The sequence below is a fragment of the Hippopotamus amphibius genome, chromosome 9 (assembly GCF_030028045.1).
Source record: "Hippopotamus amphibius kiboko isolate mHipAmp2 chromosome 9, mHipAmp2.hap2, whole genome shotgun sequence".
NCBI lineage: Eukaryota > Metazoa > Chordata > Mammalia > Artiodactyla > Hippopotamidae > Hippopotamus > Hippopotamus amphibius.
Window position 1 is genome coordinate 71,475,887 of NC_080194.1, and position 19,511 is coordinate 71,495,397.

The 19,511-nt window shown below is 38.2% G+C and overlaps 1 protein-coding gene across 4 annotated transcripts in view; it reads left to right on the forward strand.

Annotated features, from left to right (window-relative positions):
- Nucleotides 1-1,160: 1,160 nt before the first annotated feature.
- Nucleotides 1,161-19,511, forward strand: part of NARS2 (asparaginyl-tRNA synthetase 2, mitochondrial) — a 134,115-nt gene continuing 115,764 nt past the window's right edge. For 2 of the 4 annotated variants that reach the window (XM_057749813.1, XM_057749812.1), the window contains exons 1-5: nucleotides 1,161-1,630; nucleotides 4,928-5,037; nucleotides 5,537-5,657; nucleotides 7,660-7,800; nucleotides 13,474-13,554. In XM_057749813.1, the coding sequence (XP_057605796.1) occupies nucleotides 1,490-1,630; nucleotides 4,928-5,037; nucleotides 5,537-5,657; nucleotides 7,660-7,800; nucleotides 13,474-13,554 (594 nt within the window). In that variant the 5' untranslated portion in view covers nucleotides 1,161-1,489. Of the gene's footprint in view, nucleotides 1,631-4,927; nucleotides 5,038-5,536; nucleotides 5,658-7,659; nucleotides 7,801-13,473; nucleotides 13,555-15,776; nucleotides 15,839-19,511 lie in introns of those variants that run through there. The other 2 variants (XM_057749815.1, XM_057749814.1) reach the window with 2 other exon arrangements.

Here is a 19,511-nt window from a genome sequence, read left to right on the forward strand (position 1 = left end):
GAAATACTCATTCCTACATTCCAACCTGGCAAAATTCTGATCTTCCTCCAAAACTCAGCTTAGTTATTTCCTTTTCTAAGCTACCACTTCACTTGGGTTATACATTTGTATTGGTACTTACTAGTTTATATTACAATTCTCTGTTTTCTTGCCAGTCTCCATGTATAGATCGTGAGTTCCTTGATGGAAGGGACAATGGTTTCATTTCCCACCTTGGAGAGACTGTATAGCATAATAGTTTAGTGCATGAAGCCAAGATTTCCAGGTTTAAATCTCACATTTATAGGATGTATATCCTTGAGCAAGGCACTCAACTTTTGTGTGCTTAAGTTCTCTTATCTGTAAAATGGGCATAATAATAAAATGGGCAACTTTAAGTAACTAGCCCTTACTCCTATCTTTTAATCAGATAGAAAACTAATTAATGAGTATCAATGAGTTACAGAAAAAAAATTTTTTGATACATTTAAAAGGTGGTCTAATACATGAAAGGGTCATTGTTTCCAGGTCAAATAAATGCAGATAACTGTGTTGGAGAAAGGAAAGAGACAGGCTTGAAGATTCTGGGAGGCAATGCCCAGCAATTCCTCCACTCTCTCTCCAACAGCTTCATACTGTCATGGCTTCTCTGACTACCCTGTTCCAAGTCTCTTCACCTACTCTTACCCGTCAAAGGATTACCTTCTGCAGCAAGCCATCTTTGGCATCTCACGCTTACGCTGTGCCAGGGAACTGATCACCCTTTTATTCAATCGTCTGTTTAGATGTCTGATACCACCCAACTATGACTTGAGCAGGGGCTCTGCCTTGTTTTTCTCTTTTCTCAGAAAGACTGATACCCTCACGCTCATCCTCTCAGCAATCAACAGTCTCCTTCTGGTCCGCTTTCTTTCTGCATCAGTCACTCCTTGCCCTTCACTTTGTGCTCCTCAGCATCACCCGGAAGCTGAGTGTGATCAGACCTCGCCCTAAGTGTACTACCTAGTTCCTTCAAAGCTAATCTCTGCAAACCGAGGGTCTTAGCTCCGCCCCATCACAGCTCCTGGCCCCGCCCCTTCCTCCCCGCCTCCTCTGTACATGGAGTCACAAGTACGCATGCTCCCTCTGAACCTCCTCGCAGCGTGATGACGTTGGCGTTGGCGTGGTGACGTAGGGGCGTCTGCCGCGCGTGTTTCAGCTAGGGGTCCGGGCGAGGGTTTAGAAGCTGCGCGGGGCTGTGCGGTGTCCCCAGCGCCCAAGGCGCGCGGTCTCTATTTGACGCTCGCTGCTGAATGCGTTGTCTCCGTTCCACCCTTTCGGGGAGCGGGAAGCAGAGGTTCCGTGGGGACAGAGCCCGTGAAGGAGGGGGGAGCCAGCGGGGGGCTCTGGAGCGCCTGAGGGCAGGGCTGCGGCCCGGACGAGGGTAGGAGAGGAGAGGGTCCCCGCGGGCAGGGTCCGCAACGCGCTGTGATCAGAGCCGGTCCCGAGGAGGGCGTGGGGCGGCCGCGCCATGTTCGGGGCCCGGTACCTGCTCCGAGCCCTGCGCTCCTGTTCCTCGACTCCCTGCCCAAGGCACAGACCTTCAGCCAAACTGAGCGTGCGGGACGCTCTCGGGGCCCAGAACGCAAGCGGGGAGCGCGTTACGGTCCAGGTTAGTGTCTCGGAAGGGGGTGGGTTTGTCCTTCTCGTTGACCTATCGGTACGCCCACGTCCAGGCTTGCCGTGTGCTCTCGGCTCGGACAGAAAGGGCGGCAGGGGAGAGTTGGAAAATGTAGGCGATTGTGTGCGTCCGCGTCTTTCTCCTCTCCTTGGTTACCGTTACTTCTCAGGCAACTGTTTCATTGCCTGGAAAGTGCTGGAACTTTGCTTTCATGATACAGGGTATTACCTGTGAACTTGTTAATCATACGGAAAAATGAACGAGCCCCTTGTCTTTTGCCCCTCGTGATGTGTGTCCACAGTTATATAGCTCCTGGAGTGCAGGAACTATGTCTTACCCGGTCTTGATACTCACACGTAACTGGCAGTAAGTATTTGTTCAGCTAAACCGTACCTTTTATTCAGCTTTTAACCACTTCAGTGCCTAAAATGGGGCTTTGCATATAACTTAGGTTTAATAAATGAGGAGAACGAGTAGAGTGTAGCAGGTGGAGTCAAGCTGCCTAGGTTTAAATCTCTGCCGCTTAGTAGCTTGTTAATCATGGGCATATCCCTTACGTGCTCTAAATCTCATTTCCCTCTGATGGGAATGGAGTCAGTGATAGTCCGTATCTCCCAGAGTCCTGAAGATTAGTTATAAAACATTTAGGAAAATGGCCCACCGTCAATAAATGTTAGATGCTATCATTTCTCGTTAAGAAGAATATTTGCAGCAGCTCCACACAGAAGGTACCTCCTTAAAGGAGCAGACCAAGCAAGGAGGTTTGACTTACTAGGTTGCTGAAACACACTAACGCATTTATTTTTGCTGTCCTCACATGTCCTTGATTTTTAGGACCAATTTTCCCGTCTTTGCATTTCTTTGGATGTTATATTCTCTCTATTATACAAATCTGAACCTTTTCTTTCATTAATGTTTTAATTCTACATACATTAATGATACCTTTATGTGCTAGTCTAGAGAGGATTCAAAGATGAAAAGAACAGAACCTACTCCCTAGATTAGAGGCTTTTATTTTAGTGCTATGCGGTCTAATTTAGAAGCATCTGAATTGAGTGGTACTGTAATTGTACAATGCAGACTATCTCATCAGCATTTTTTGTATTCATTATATGTTGTTATATATTTTGGGTTAAATAAAATGTACTATTAAAATTAACCCATTTCTTTTTATTTTTAATGTAACCACTAAAAATAAAATTACATATGTGGCTCACATTATATTTTTGTCAGACAGCCCTGGTCTGATGGCTAAGACAAGAAATTACAACAACCTGATGAGTATTAGTGGTATAGATAGAAAACTTTGAGAAAATGGAGAGGAAAGTTCTTAACAGTGTGAAGAGGTCAGAGAAGACTTATTGTGTGAGGTGACTTTACAGCTGAGTCCTGAAGGATGTGTTCCTCAGGCAGAGGAACTGGGGATAGGGTGGAAAGATCATTTCAGAGGAGCTTGTTGGTAAGAACATGAACTTTGAACTAAGATCTATATTTGAATTCCAGCTGTACTACTTGGTAACCTTGAGTTTTTAACAGGGTTATCCTAACTTCTCTAAATATGTTTTTTCATCTCTAAAGTGATAATACTTCATTAAGTTCTTATGAGAATTAAGTAGAAAAATATTTATAAAAAGCATAGAACAGAAACACATTAAGCAGTGCTCCAGAAATGTCAACTTTTACTAACAAGTAAAAAAGCAAGACAGTGGTGCTTTGGATTGGGCATGCTCAAGTTACAAAGGGCCTTGTATGTGAGACTGAGGCAATGTACACTTTATTCAGTGTAGCCCTGGAGAAAGATCAAGCGCTTCTTAGTAGTCTTGGGTTCAAATTCAGCCTGTACCGTTTACCATCAGTGTGACCTCAAGCAAGTTATTTAACTTCTTTGAGCGTCAATTCTTTACTTGTAAGGTGGGAATAATGATAGTCCACATTGCTCTGGTGAGGAGGAGATGAAACAGTATATGAAAAAGGTAGTAAAATGTGTGTCACATAGTAGATGTTCAGTACATGATAGATATTCTTCCACTGGAAAATATTCATGGATTATCTACTATGTGCCTGACAGTAGTCTTCAGTGCAACTAAAAACGATTCCTAAACCACAAAATATTATGGACATGCAAATAAGTAATAGAAGAGCTTTGATAACAGTGTCTGTTGGGTGTGGTGGGGATACAAAGAAATCAGAGTCAGTACAGTTTTTCTAGTAGGATCATCTCGTTTTTCCCAAGCATGTTTGATGGTTAACCAAAAACCATCAATTGTTTCACAGTTATTCTCTAGAGGCTGCTAGAATATTCTCTCTCAACCTCTATGCTAGTTAAATTTAAGTTGAATGTCATCTGTGAGAGGGCTGTTTTATTTTTTTAGAGGACTTTTTTTTTTTTATAAAGTAGATTTTTTTTTTCTTCTTATTGGCTGTGTTGGGTCTTGTTTGCTGTGCGCAGGCTTTTCTTTAGTTGTGGTGAGTGGGGGCTACTCTTCGTTGTGGTGCAGGGGCTCCTCATTGCTGTGGTTTCTCTTGTTGCGGAGTGCGGGCTCTAGGCGCGGGCTTCAGTAGTTGCAGCACATGGGCTCAATAGTTGTGGCTTACGGGCTTAGTTGCTCTGCGGCATGTGGGATCTTCCTGGAGCAGGGATCGAACCTGTGTCCCCTGCATTGGCAGGCAGATTCTCAACCACTGCGCCACCTAGGAAGCCCTAGAGGGCTGTTCTTAATGTTACTGTTTTACTTGAAGACTTCTCATTTGTACTCATACATACCTGTCATTGAAATTCAGAGTGTCTGAAAGTTTATGTTCATGATAAGTTTCTTGAGAACTCTTTTAGTGTGATACTTTGTAAAAAAAGAAAAGAGTACCCCATAAAGATGTTTCTAGTCTATAACTACATAATCTCCCTCTGTGAATTTGATATAAAAGGAGGAAGGAACCAAAATATGTGCCCTGTTATGTGTAATGGTGGGGGAGAGGGGCGGGGGAAGGAAGAAAACCTGGAATATTAAGAGGATTGGTTGTGTGAATTTGGCTCATCGACCTAATGGGATTTGGGACGTCTGTTCAGAATGATGAGTCTTATTAACAAAACAACAACAACAAAAGGTGGAATGCCACTGTCTTAAGGACCATATAAAATTGCATTTGCATATTGGTGAACTAAAACCAATTGATTTGTTCAGGTAGGATTATGAGGACTTTTTTTTCTGTTTTCATTTAGTCTTCTGTTTGTATGCGTCATGAAAATATAAAATGTTTGTATTTTAAACTCACATAAATATTTCTCATTAGGGATGGATTCGTTCGGTCCGATCCCAGAAAGAAGTTTTGTTCCTGCATGTAAATGATGGGTCATCTTTGGAAAGCCTTCAGGTTGTAGCAGATTCAAGCTTTGATAGTAGGTGAGGTTTTTTTGTTTGTTTTTGAGTCCTTTGATTTTTTTTCATCTCCTTTGTTCCTCACTTCACTAATCCAAGTGTTCATATTGCCCCCTCAGTGACCTAAACAAGTCTGCTTTTCATAGCTTTGAGGCGCAAGTCCAAATACTTAGAATCAAGGTCCTTTTCTCCTCTAATGTCTTCACATGAATATCCCCCACCTGTCCTTTGCTTCTCTCTCAACTACATGCAGCCCTTAACCCAATTAAAGGTAAACGCTTCTATCATTAAATAGTTTAGGGACTTCCCTGGTGGTCCAATGGTTAAGACTCTGTGTTCTCAATGTAGGGGGCCCAGGTTCATTTGATCCCTGGTCAGGGAACTAGGTCCCACATGCCACAGCTAAGACCCGGCACAGCCAAATACAGAAATAAAAAATAGTTTAATGTTCTGAGAACAAAGTTGGTATTAATATGAGGGTCACATATAAGATCTTGTTTATGCTATTTTTTTGTTACTATAGAGAGCTGGCTTTTGGGAGTTCTGTGGAAGTTCAAGGGCAGCTGGTAAAAAGTCCGTCCAAAAGGCAAAATGTGGAACTGAAGGCAGAAAAAATTGAAGTTGTTGGAAATTGTGATGCGAAGGTATGTTTTATGACATGTTTATGGAGACCGTTAAGGCTTAATTTAAAACATTAGCAATGTTTTAAGTGTAATTATTGGGAAGGAGGCACTTGGAACATTTCAATTGTGACTTCTGAGATAATTGAAACAGGCTATAGACTGAGGAATGTAGAAAGAGTAGTCAAAAGTGTTCATGTAGATGGCCGAGTTTTAGGAGTGAGAGCTAGGTGATGTTACTCTGTGCATCTCTGCGGTGCCTGTGACTTGAAATTTGCCACTTTTACAAGCATGCCTAGTCAGTTACAGTGACAAAGACATACCAGTGTAAATCACATTCTTAGGAAAGCTCTGCCTAGAAATTACTTTTGCATGATCTAGAAATGTACCACCTAGTACAATAGCCAGTAGCCACTCATGGCTATTTAATATTAGTTTAACTAATTTAAAATTAGTTAAAATTAAATGACAAATTCAGTTCCTAAGCGGTGTTAGCCATAATTCATGTGCCCAGTAGTCACATGCAGCTAGCGACTACCATACTGCATTGCACAGATACAGGCCATTTCCATTTATACAGAAAATTCTATTGGACAGTGCTATAGTGTGGTGATGCTTGGGCTGAACAAAGATAAGAAATTCTACATTAAGACATGTTTATACCTGTTTTTGCAAGACTCTTCTGTTAGTAGCTTTTAATGTATAGCCTGATAAAGAGGTTAGAGGGAATAAAATCATAGATTATCAATCCAGTTTCTAATTGAAGAAAATGAGGCCCAACCAGGTAAAATGACTTGCATTAGGTCATTTTGCTGATTAATGGCACAACTGAAGTTTATGTGCTAGCCATTGTAACCCGCTGTGTGCATCTCTGCGGTGCCTGTGAGCTATACTCATCTTCACATATTTAATGAACAAAAAATGAGGAAATATAGGGAAACAGCATCATTTTAATTCATATTTAGTTCTTTTGGATAATTGAAATGGTAACCATTTTTATTTTTGCTTTTTTAGAGGGATGTTTGATTATTAAAAATTTGCCATGTGTTTTACTCTTCTTAAATTGTTTTCACGTGGTGGGTATTGGTGCTTTCCCCTACTCTTCCCCCTCATTTCAGTATCATTTTTACGTATTCAGACATTAGGGAATTCTGAACTTGCTAGTAGTCCCCAGATTCCTATTAATGTGATCATATTGTCACTTTCGTAGGTATGGGATGTATTTCTACATGACATAAATTAATGTGTGCACAAGGCCTAAAACGCATAGATAACTCTAAAACAGGCTACCAACATAGCTTACTTAGCTTCTCTGTTATCTTTTTAATTGAAATTTTGGTTTCGGTCTGAAAGTTTTTTCTTATTTTCTCAATCTTGTAAAATGAGTGAGGGCAGGGAAATTTTTCTAGGTAGAGTCATAATTTCCTTCAAAATTTTTATGAATGTACACTGCTCGTCCAGATGATGGAAAGCTGTTGACCCTCCCTCATGTTCTGAAACAGCAGCACATGTTGATAAATGGTGATAAATAGTGCTAATTGATTATGAGCACTTGTGGGCTTTCAAGATATTTGAGCAATTTTAAAGTTGAATACCAGCTGTGTGCATACAGCTATAGAAAACATAAATCTTTAATGTCTACAATATTCTAAACTCCTGTGTGCCAAACAGTAGAGTGTTTTGCATAATTATGGCCTAATCTCTCTATTTGTAAGTAGTGATTGATATAGCTAATGGCTAGAAATTTGATAAATAACAGATTAGCTTCAGTGATAATAAGTAACTTTGCCCAAGGTTTCAAAGCTAATAAGTAGTAGAGCTGAATTCAAACCCACATCTCTGATTTCACTCACCATTCTACTAATTTGCTAGAATTAATGTGGACCATATTCAGTTATGTTAAGAAATAAGGAACAGCAGCATCTTAGTTTTATTCTAAAGCACTACTGTTTAACAAATGCCCTATAAACTGATTTTGTAAAACTATCTTTTTTAGCTTCTAACTTGTTTTTCTGTTTATTGTCAGGCTTTCCCTTTTAAATATAAGGAGAGGCATCCTCTGGAGTATCTGAGACAATATCCTCACCTTAGGTGTAGGACTAATGTTCTGGGTTCTATACTGAGGGTTCGCAGTGAAGCCACAGCTGCTATCCATTCTTTCTTTAAGGTAAGGAACTTTGCCTCTAGGTGTTTTCTTGTGAAGAAGTTGAATAATTGTAACACTGGAGTATTATCCTGAAAGTTATTCTGGTTATTTATTCCAAGTACCCTTTATTGTGTGGTACTGTCTTCTTTGGCTGATTTTAAATTTTCTGTTTATCACTGGTTTTGAGTAATTTAATTAACATGTGCCTTCGCACAGTGTTCTTTATATTTCTTGTGTCTGGAGTTTATTGAATTTCTTGGATCTCTGCATTTTAATTTTCACCAAGTTTTCCAGTCATTATTTCATCAAATATTTTTTATGTTACCTCTCTCCTTTGGGGACTTCAGTTACCCATATATTAGGCCACTTGATGATATCCCCATAGCTCTCTGATGTTCTTTTTAAAATATCTTTTTTTCCCAGTGTGTTTCTTTTGGATAGTTTCTATTGCTGTGTCTTCAACCTTCCTGATCTTTTCTTCTACAGTGCCCAATTTGTTGTTATTCCTATCCAGTGCACTTTTTACCCCATACATTGCAGGTTTCATATCTAAGTGTTTGATTTGGGCCTTTTTGTTTTTAGTGTCTTCCATGTCTCTACTTAATTTTTTGAACACATACAATACAGTTTTAGTTAAAACAGTGTACAGTTTTCATAGCTATTAACTGTTTTTATATCCTTCTAACGTGTCCAGTTTTTTTTTTAATTTTTATTTTATTTTTTATTTATTTATTATTTTTGGCTGCATTGGGTCTTTGTTGCTGCTTACAGGTTTTCTCTAGTTGTGGCGAACGGGGGCTGTTCTTCGTTGTGGTGCGTGGGTTCCACATTGCTGTGGCTTCTCTTGTTGTGGAGCATGGGCTCTAGGTGTGTGGGCTTCAGTAGTTGTGGTGCACAGGCTCAGTAGTTGTGGCACACGGGCTTTGTTGCTCTGAGGCATGTGGGATCTTCCTGGCCCAGAGATTGAACCTGTGTCCCCTGCATTGGCAGGTGGGTTCTTAACCACTGCGCCACCAGGGAAGTCCCTATGAGTCAGTTTTAATTGATTGATTACTCTCTTCATTATGGATTATGTTTTCCTGCTTCTTCATATACCTGCTAATCTTTGATTAGGTGCCAGACCTTGTGAATTTTACCTTGTTTGGGTGCTGGATATTTATAAAGCTTCTTCAGTTTTGTTTTGGTATGTAGTTAAGTTACTGAAAGGCTCTTGCTTTTATGATTTATTAAGTAAATCTGGAGCAGTGCTCAGTCAGGGTCTAATTATTCCCCACTACTGAGGCAAAGCCTTGCTGAGTAGTCTACCTAGTGCCTTGTGAATTACAAAATTTTCCAACCTGGCTTGTGGGAGCAGGTACTGTTTCCAGCCACATGTGAGCACCAGGCACTGGTTCCTCTAATCGTTGTGGATGGTTCTTTCCCTGGCCTTGGATACTTTACTCACATGCATGTGCTGATCATTGCTCCACCTAATACTCCAGGGTGACTCCCTGCACATCTATGGAGTTGTTGCACAGCTCTCTGCTCTCTGGTACTCTGCCCCATCACTTCCAGCCACTTTGGTCTCCTCAACTCAGGGAGTCTGCTGGGCTCCAATTCTATTTCTCACTTCTTCCTGCTATGGCCTGGAAAATCTCAAGGTAATAAACTGGGCTGCTTGTAGGGTTCACTCTGTTTACTGTCTCTCAGGGATCACTCTCCTTTGTTGTCTGATATTGAGGGTCTTGAAAACCATCGTTTCATGTGGTTTGCTTGTGGATGTTTTTGTTTTGTTTTTGTTTTTTGAGTTGTTTCAAGTGGGAGGGTAAATCTAATTCCTGTTTCTACATCTTGGGCACATTTTATATACAGTAAGCACTAATTTTAAAAAATTATTGGTGTTGATCAAGTAGATTGATCTAATTTCTAAAGACATTTTGTCTCCTTTAGCTTTGCTTTTCAGCCATTTCCCCCAACCCAGGAAAGCCACAGTGAAGGGTAGTTGGTAAGTTGATGAGGTGAAGGGACCCTCCTCCCATGTGGTGGATGGAAGGGCTCCAAAGGCAAGAGTGACCCAATGAATAAAGTTCAGTGTTATCGCATGTAGTTTTGGAACTCTTCCTAAGCCACTTCTCCAGATCCAGCTCACTTACAAAGATTGTCTGACAGCATACCCTTCCCTTGGAAAGCATACAAAATTCATGCAGGCCCAACCCTGCCATAGCACACCAAGAAAGTTCTTGCTCTTTGAAAAGCTCCTTAAGAGGTAATTTCTGGTGTGACAGCTAAAGAACATCATGGCTTTAAAGCATAAGAATAAACAAAGGAAAATAAATCACCTTATAGTGTCATCTTATTATAGTTTGAAAGGGTGCGTTTACATATGCTCTCATAAACTTCCTTATGCAGCTTCCATATGGCTTTTCAGTAGTGCTTGAACCATACAAACAGAAAATTTGCTCAGATGTAAAAATATTTTCACTCCATATTGCTTGAACTGCTGATAAAGTCAGTGGACCCGCTTTAATTTTGAAAGTTGTATGGATTTCTGGCCACTAGGTGGCGGTATTGACAATCCATTAACAAGTGGGCTTTACCTAATTCAAAAATTTCTTTATCACTTGAAGTTTTTACAGATATGTAAACAATTTAAAAATAAGGAAAAAAAAACTAGAAAACTCTGAAATCAAAGAATAAGCAAAAGTAAAATTTAAAAAACATTTTAGGTGGTTGAAAATAATGAATTTTAGCACTGTTGGTGATAGTTACAAAGGTTGGTATTTTTGAGTCTTATAAATTCACTTTTTAATTGTAAAGCCCTGGAAAATATAATCCTGATACTTCCTTCTAAGATGTTATCCACTTGTGTATGTGACAGGGTTGACTTGTTTAAAGAAATCATGGGATTTCTTTATAGGACATACTAAATAATTACGTATTGTCCTGTGTTTGTTACTTTAGGCTCCCTGGAAGGTGTTAAGAATTAAAATGTAAAATTTTCATAAATTTCAGACCTTGAAATGTAGGGGAAAAAATAGAAACTTGAGCAGAAACTTTTTAGTTAGGATACTTTAAGGATCTAAAGTTTTTTGATTTGAGTATCAAAAGTGTTTAGTGTGCAGCTTGCTTTGCTTATAAAATTGACACATTTGCTGAGTACTAAAACATGACTATCTAGAATCCTCAAAAAATGAGTTTTTACAAGAGCTGAGTTTCTCAAATAATAGGATTATGCTTTAGACACCAGTTTTTTTTTTTCTAATTTCCTGTGTAAGTTATCCTAAAATGTATTTCATACTTCCTTGGCTTCCTGAAGTGACCCAATCGAAAAGAGTTTGCCCTGTCTTGGTGAGTTGAGGTTCTTTCTCTGAGTATCGGATTGTTCTCTTCTCAGTATGGCAGTACCTTCAAAGCCTGTCGCGGTGGGGAGTGTTTTTTGACCCTGTTTTGAGTGACCCTAGACTGCTGTGTCTTTGAGTTCCTGTGACGGCTTTTTATGGGGTGTTTTTCTGTTTTTTTTGTGGGTTTTTTTGGTTTCATCTTGCTCTCACTTTTTGTTGCCGATGGTTTGTCTGTGGCTAGCAATTGCTGTCATGTTTCTTTTTTGTTGAGTCTGATTAAATAATGATACTTATTTTGTGTATGTTAAAGAAAAATATAGTCCATGAGTCTTTGAGTAATATGTATGGGCCTTAGTACATGAATTTTGTAATTTTAAAATACTCATTGCCTTATAAATATCTGGTTATAGAAATGTGTATCTATCAAAATGCTTAGGTATTTAGAGGTCATGGGTTGGATCAGAATAAATGGTCGGGTATTTTTGACCCTTTTTTGGCCTTCACCTCTCTCATTAGGGACCCCATTGCTGTGGGATGGGAGAAGTACCTGACACAGGAACCGCATTGGAGGCAGCCACTGACAGTACTCCTGCTACTTATTTTCCTACTTCTCTATCCACTTTCTCATTTTTGGACTTTGTTCTCATTTTTGTTGTTCTTCCTTTGTACCCTCTCCTTTGTAGCTTTTGGTGGTAATGTTATAGACTTTAATATGATAAGCCTTGCTAGCACTGCTAAGGCTTAAAAAGCTGATGATTTCTTTTGAAAAGTTTAGCATTATTTGAAAATTGAGAATAATTACCACTATTTGGGTGATTAAAAAAAAATCCCACAGTTATTTTCATAAGATTTACAGCATTGTTTCTTGTGGCAGTTGACCAGTTCTAACTTTGGCAATTATATTTAGCCGTTAAATTTTCTCCTCCCTCTCCCCCTCCCTCTCGCCACCCTTGTTTCCTTTGGATTTTTCACTTCCTTTCTTTGTTTACTGCACTCATGCTCATAGTTGCCTGCATTCATGTGGAATAAATGATTCATGTGCATAATTCTTGGCTCCTAGGAGATAAAAATTTTATGCACTGATGTTATTGATTCTTTTTCATTCGTTCTCTATAATGTGTTCTGTGCAGCACCTCTCCACACCTTATTCCCAGATAAAGTACGTATTTGAATATTTCCTGAGACTCCTAATTTATAGCTTGAAAATTTAATCAGTCTACATCATAAGGCAGGTTGTTGACTGGATACTTTGTATCATAGCCAGAATACTTGAAATCAACCTTTTTAGGAAGGAAGGGGCAAATTTGGGAGGTCCCTGCTAAGGCACTGTAGTATTTTACATTCTACTAGTGATTGACAGAATTTAGCAGAGATTAGATGAGTATGTATGAATTTTTTGTATTGATTTCAAGAACAAAATGTTTACATTAAACACATACCATTCTGCCTTTGCAGCATAAATTCACTTTAGCTGCCTCCACCCCCACCCTGCAACATTTACGCTGAATGTAACCTTTTGCCTGCATCCATAGTCAAAATGAAAGAAGCATAACCTTGAAGTTGCTGGGTTATTTCAATTTTACTAGCAACAGCTTTTGTGGTTCACTAATGGAAATAGTCTCAGACTTTGGAGCGGAAGAATTGCAGTTGGGTGTCTTAGTAACGGATGGATTTGCTGCTCGGTATCTTCTTTGAGGCAAAGGACATGTGCGGCCTGTGCCATGTGCAGTGCACTGTGCCATCGATTTAATGACAGATTTCCTAAAAATCATTTTTGCCTTTTTGCTCTTTATTGCTTCAGTCCCTGATTGTCAGCCTTAATTTATCTCCTTTTTGGGGGTTTGTTATAATTGAGGGTCTCATTCCAAAATAACAACTTAATATTGATCACTTTGTATTCACTTAGCAATGTGGGCAGCATCCCTTATGCATTAGTCCTGAGTGAATTGGAGTGTGTGTGTGTGTGTGTGTGTGTGTGTGTGTGTGTGTGTGTGTGTGTGTGATCACTGCCAGTGTGTTGGAAAAGAAGAAATGGCACCACAGAGAGACCCTGAGCACCTAGGTTCCAGTCCCGGCTCTGACACTGACTAATTGTGTGACTTTGGCCTCTCATTCAGTCCCTCTGGGCCTCAACTTCCTTATCTTTCCAGTGAGGAGATTGGACTAGATATTGTCTAAGTCAGTTCTGATTTAAAGTTCTTTGTGCATAGTAAACTCTTCATTTGATATTTTAATAGATTTTGGGGGGAATTAAGGAAGGATTTGATATGGCATTCTCCTAGTGCTATTTTAATCATGTAATAAGGTGTATGTTCTTGGAAGTGTTTCACATGCAAATCTACTGAGAAAAGTGGTTTCTCTTTTTTTCTTCCAGGACAGTGGCTTTGTGCATATTCATACTCCAGTAATCACATCCAATGACTGTGAGGGCGCTGGAGAACTTTTTCAAGTTGAAGTAAGCTGTGCTTCCCAACTTTGGGGATATATTGCTCTCTGATATTTTTCATTTGAGGGTTTGCTTTAAATTTTATGAGAGTTATGTGAATAGACCAGAACTTGAAGTTTTGTTGATAGTAATTCTTAAAAAAATGTATGGAAATTCACACTTCTCTAATTTTCAGTCCAACCAGCTGTATGACCTACATTGTGACTGAAAGGAGTAGATTTTTAATTTAGTACTCTGTTTGCCATTTTTTCTAACTATGAATTGGTGAACTAGAGAAATTTGAAGAAATTAATAAAAATTCTAAGATATCCTTTGTGCAAATTCAACCTCCAATTAATATTTTTGGGTGTAATTCTTATTTTAAGAGATGTAATAAAATAGAAAAGTATACGTGTGAATATTTTTTTTCAGAGTCTTTAGAAAATATATTTTTCACAAGAAATTATTTAGTCTGTATACCTCATGAAGGCTTTTATTTTAATTCTTTGCTCAGCAATTATTTTTGTGCTCCTACTATGAGAAAAGTGGTTTCTCTATGGGCCAGGCATTGTGAGTCTGCTCTTGTTGCAGGAAATTTAAAAGTTACCACTTTTTCTTATTTGTAGGCAATTGAAAGCCTTTCGTTTACCAATCTGACAGCCTGTTTAAAATCATTGGCCAGTAGCATAATAATGTACAAAGAGAAATGTATGTTGATGAGTGGTGCTTTTTGTATTTGTTTCATTTATTCACTGATTTCTATGTCTCTGAGAAGTCAAGATTCTTTATACATTTGGGTGATTCCATCAAATGACAAGACCTGTATAACTACTCTCTCTGGTTCAGTATATTCTAACTCTTGATAATGATGCTTTCTCTTCATGTTATTGAACAGAGTCTTCACTGGAAGAAGTTATCCTGATGTGTCAAAGTCATTATTCAAAATAATAGTCAAATGCTGTCTTTTTTCATATATAGCTTTGAAGAAATCTTGATGACAGTTAGCCTTCTGCAAAAAGCAGAATAAAAATGCTTGGTTGAACATTTGAAGTAGGAGTGTTAGCATCTGTATATGAGTTCAGAGAAGGCAGCAGATGATAAAATAATGTGTAAATTGTAGTAAACATTCTCTTCTAGCCATTTATGTTGTTAATTTTCTCTTTGCACTTTAATAGTCATCTGAGTATTGAAGTGAAGAGGAAATTACCCACCTTAAATACATTTCATGATCACTTAATCTAAACTACCAAATATTAAAAAGTGAATGATAGGGAAGGAAAGGTATAATTTAAAGGAGTTTTTACAAATATGAAGGGAATTATTAAAGAGACCCAAATTAAACAAGTGAAAAAAAGCTGTTACAAAGTTAAAGAATGATAGATGTGGAGCTAACTGCTTTACCACCAGAGAAATCCCCTAAGCAAGTCTGAATGATTACAGTATGTGTATTTTGGACTCTAAACAACACAAGGCAAATTACCAAATAAGTATAAATACATAGAAAGGAGGGAAATGTATTTCTGAAGCTAAACAAATGAGAAGTGTTCTATGTTCATAGTACTTCAGGGCCGGGTTGAGGAATTTTATATAGTGAAATTAGGCTTTGTGTATTCAGTGTCAGAAAGAGATGCTCTTGAATTCCTTGATCCTAGGCTCCTATAGTCAGGGTCTAGATCGGGTTTTAGCAGTCTGTGGCTTTTGTTTTATGACCTGCTGTTTTTGTTGCTTTCAGCAGTCCAGCTCCTAAGATTTGTCTTCTGCCCCTGCCAACCCTCTCTCCTTTGAAAGCAGTGCTCTTCTTATTCCCACCTCACACATCTCTACACTTCCAAGCTTCATTGTGTGGATTTCTTCCTGACTGCATGTAGAGGCATAGGAGTTTGAGTCTTGGCACCCCACTGGTAGGAGGAAGTGAAGTGTCATATCTAAATTCCTGCCTCTCTCAGTAGTGCTTTTTTTGCTCTGATAACAGTGAAGTGCAGGAACTACTTAAAGATAATGGATGCCTGGTACATACTCAGGTTTGAGGACAGCAGTAAGATGCCACCTTGAAATGCACAGTAAGAACATGATACACTGTTGAGAAGTGAATGCATGTCCCATCATTTTAGTTTTCTTTTTCCTCATTCGCATTTTCTCCTTTAAGATTTCAGGTATTTGTTAAGGTTTGGGGACTACTGAATACACATGTAGGAAATTGCATTCAAAGCATTAATTTGTTATTCAGCAGACGTTTGGTACCATCTGTGTTCAAGATGCTGTGCTAACTGAAAACGGGGATATAAAGATGTCAAGGTTCTGGTTAGTGAAGCTGGTGAGTTGGCAGAGCCTAATAGAGGATGGTGCATGCTTTTTATTCACTCTTGATGTTACTTATCCTACAATATTCCTTGGTTGTATACTTTTTCCTCTTTGTCTTAGAGCCCTAGCTGAGTTCCCACAATTATGTTTGATCTTTGCGATTCTGGAGTAACTAGTTTGTCTCTGAGAAGGTAAAAGAGATTAAAGCAAGAATTTGAGATTGTGGCAAAATCTAGACATTGATAGGAAATAAGGTAAAACTGCTTTATGTATATATTTGAGGTTACAGTGTTACCAGTGATAAGTGGTATGAAATCTAGAGGGTAATTAGGCCTGTGAGAATTGACCTGGTCAGAAACATCTTCAGAGTAAGTATGTGATTTAACTGTACCCTAGGGAGAGTACTTCACGTAGGGGAACAATGTGAGCAGAGTCAAGTAACTGAAATGAGTGTGGGGTTTTCACTGGGCTCTGGATGGACAGATTAGAAGGCTTATGTTGGTGGACATAAAAAATAAAGTTGGGGTGTATTGGAATGATAAAATGGAACAGGTTTTTTAAAAAACAACTTTTGAGATATATTTTACATACCATAAAAATCAGTCACTTAAAGTATACTGTTCCATGGTTTTTAGTATAGTCACAGAGTTGTGCAAGCATCACCACGATCTAATTTTAGAGCATTATATCACCCCGAAATAAAACCCAATACCCATTAGCAGTCCCTTCCTGATTCCACCCCAAGCTCTAGGTAACCACGAAACTGCTCTCTATAGATTTGCCTCTTCTGGAGTATTTCATATAAATGCAGTCATACAACATACAGCCTTTTGTGTCTGGCTTCTTTGATTTAGCACAAAGTTTTTTTTTGTTTTGTTTTTCCCTCAGATCTTTATTGGAGTATAATTGTTTTACAATGTTGTGCAGTTTCTGCTGTACAATATAGTAAACCGGCTATATTTACACATATATCCCCACATCCCCTCCCTCTTAAGCCTCCCTCCCCTCCTCCCTTTCCCACCCCTTTACGTCATCACCAAGCATCAAGTTGATCTCCCTGTGTTACGCAGCTGCTTCCCACTAGCTGTCTGTTTTACATTTGGTAGTGTATGTATGTCTATGCTGCCTTCTCACTTCATCCCAGTTGCCTCCCCCGCCCCCAACCCCAGCCCCATATCCTCAAGACCATTCTCTCCATCTGTGTCTTTATTCTTGCCTTGCCCCTAGGTTCATCAGTACTGTTTTGGTTTGGTTTGTTTTTTAAATTCCATGGATATGCGTTAGTGTATGGTATTTGTTTTTCTTTTTCTAGCTTACTTCGCTCTGTATGACAGACTGTGGGTCCATCCACCTCATTACGAATAACTCAATTTCATTCCTTTTTATGGCTGAGTAATATTCCATTGTATATAGGTGCCGGGTCTTCTTTATCCATTCATCTGTTGATGGGCATTTAGGTTGCTTCCATGTACTGGCTGTTGTAAATAGTAGCACAAAGTTTTTGAGGCTCATACATTTTGTAGCATGTATCAGAACTTCATTCCTTTTCATATCTGACCAGTATTCTATTGTATAGATATCCGACATTTTATTTATGCATTTAGCAGTCGATGGATGTTTGGATTATTTCTACCTTTTGGCTGTTATGATTAATGCTACTGTGAACATTTGTGGAGTCATTTGGATGTGTATATGATGATATCATTTCTCGTGGGTGGAATTGCTGGGTCACATGGTAGCTTTATGTTTAATATTTTGAGAAACCACTAAATCGTTTTCCAAAGTGGCTGTATCACTTTACATTCCCAACAGCAGTGTATGAAGGTTCCAATTTCTCCCCATTATTGCCAACACTTATTACTGCTCTTCTTTTTTTAGTTATAGCAATACCAGAGAGTGTGAAGTGGTATTTCATTGTGGACTTTCTCTTTGCCTTTTGCTTTTGATAGTTTACAATTTATATGTAAATATGTAATTCATGTTTAAGCTTTTAATTACAGTTCTATGCGAAAAATGTGGTAGATAAATGATCACATGTGTAATTAAATTAGGCTGAGAAAATCTTGGAGTAATACTTCATATAATAGGAACAGTATTCAGGTCTAGAGTTTATACATTTAAACACTTTTTAAAGTGAAGAATGAACTGAAAGCCTGATAAATGGAACCCATGAAGACATGTAACTTTATATCCGAATCATATACCGTGGAGATTCTCATATTGAGTCTCATACTGTGTACTGAAGTTTGGCATTAGGTAGGTTTGATTTTTTTTTTTTTAATTGTGGATATTTACATAATATAAAATGTATCAGTGTAACCATTTCTAGTGGACTGCTCAATACCATTATAGTCACAATGTTGTACAGCCATCACTACTATATTTATTTCCAGAATTTTTCAGCACCCTAACACAAGCTCTATGGCAAAATCTCCTCATTCCCTTTACCTCCAGCTCCTAGTAATCTCTTATTTACCTTTGTCTTTGTGGATTTCTGTCTGTTTCATAAAAATGGAATCATACAGTGCATGGCCTGGCCTTTTGTATCTGACTCCTGTTAGTATGTATCAGAATTTCATCTCTTTTTATCACTGAATAATGTTCCATTGTATGAATATACCACATTTTGTTTAACCATTCATTCACTGATGGACATTGAGTTGTTTACAGTGTTGATTTTTGTGAATAATAATACTGTGAACATTCGTGTACAAGTTTTTGTTTGAACACCTGTTTTCAGTTCTTTTGAATTTGGTGTATTTTTAAATTAAATTAGTTTTAATTTAAAAATAATAATTTAAAAAGGGAAAGAAAGAAAATGCCACTGATGATCAGGAGAAGCAAATCTGAGATCATTCAAGGCCACTGAGAAGAGAACTAAACCAAAAAGCCGGAGTGCTCCCACCCATGTTGTGTTTTTGCTGCTTCCACTGTGAAGTGTGAGGATCTTGTAAATTAACACCACGGTAAAAAAAAACAAACAAAAAAACAACTTTTGTCAGACTGTGAACTGATACAGCCTGCTCCTATTCAAAAGACTAAGATATTCCTTCTGTTGTGTGGTATCCACCAAGTAGAGTGCATTCTTAAAATGATCTAATCCCATCAGCCATACAACTGGACTAAAATTGTACTGTTTGAGTCATCCTGTAAATATTTGTTAAGCCACCTTATGAAAAGTACTGTGCTAGTGCTATTTGACTTACAGAGTTATTTCTGTTTCACTTCTCAGCAACATGAATTTGCAAGATATTTTTAAATGGGAAAAAACAAAATCCTGCAGTAATAAATGCTACCAAAATAATGTGAATTTGAAAGCTACCATATTAAAAACAAATTGCTGATATTGTAGGATACAGTTTAAGTCAAATCATTAAAATATTTTTTAAAATACTGTGAAATCTGAATCCAATTATTCTTGAATTCATAATTTTTAGTTTAAATTTGATTCAGATGCCAACATTTTAACCTGAGCATGGATCAGAATAATAACATCTAACATTTGTAAAGTACGTTAAATCTACTAATATCTGTGTAGTACTTTACTGTCATACATGTTATTTTGTTGGTTTTTTTTAATAATGTTAAACTATTAGACAGAGTTTCTAAAAGGAATAATCCACCTTACTAGCTTTAAGTAATCCAAGCACAAAGAGAAAAAGCATTTATTGAATACCAAGTATATT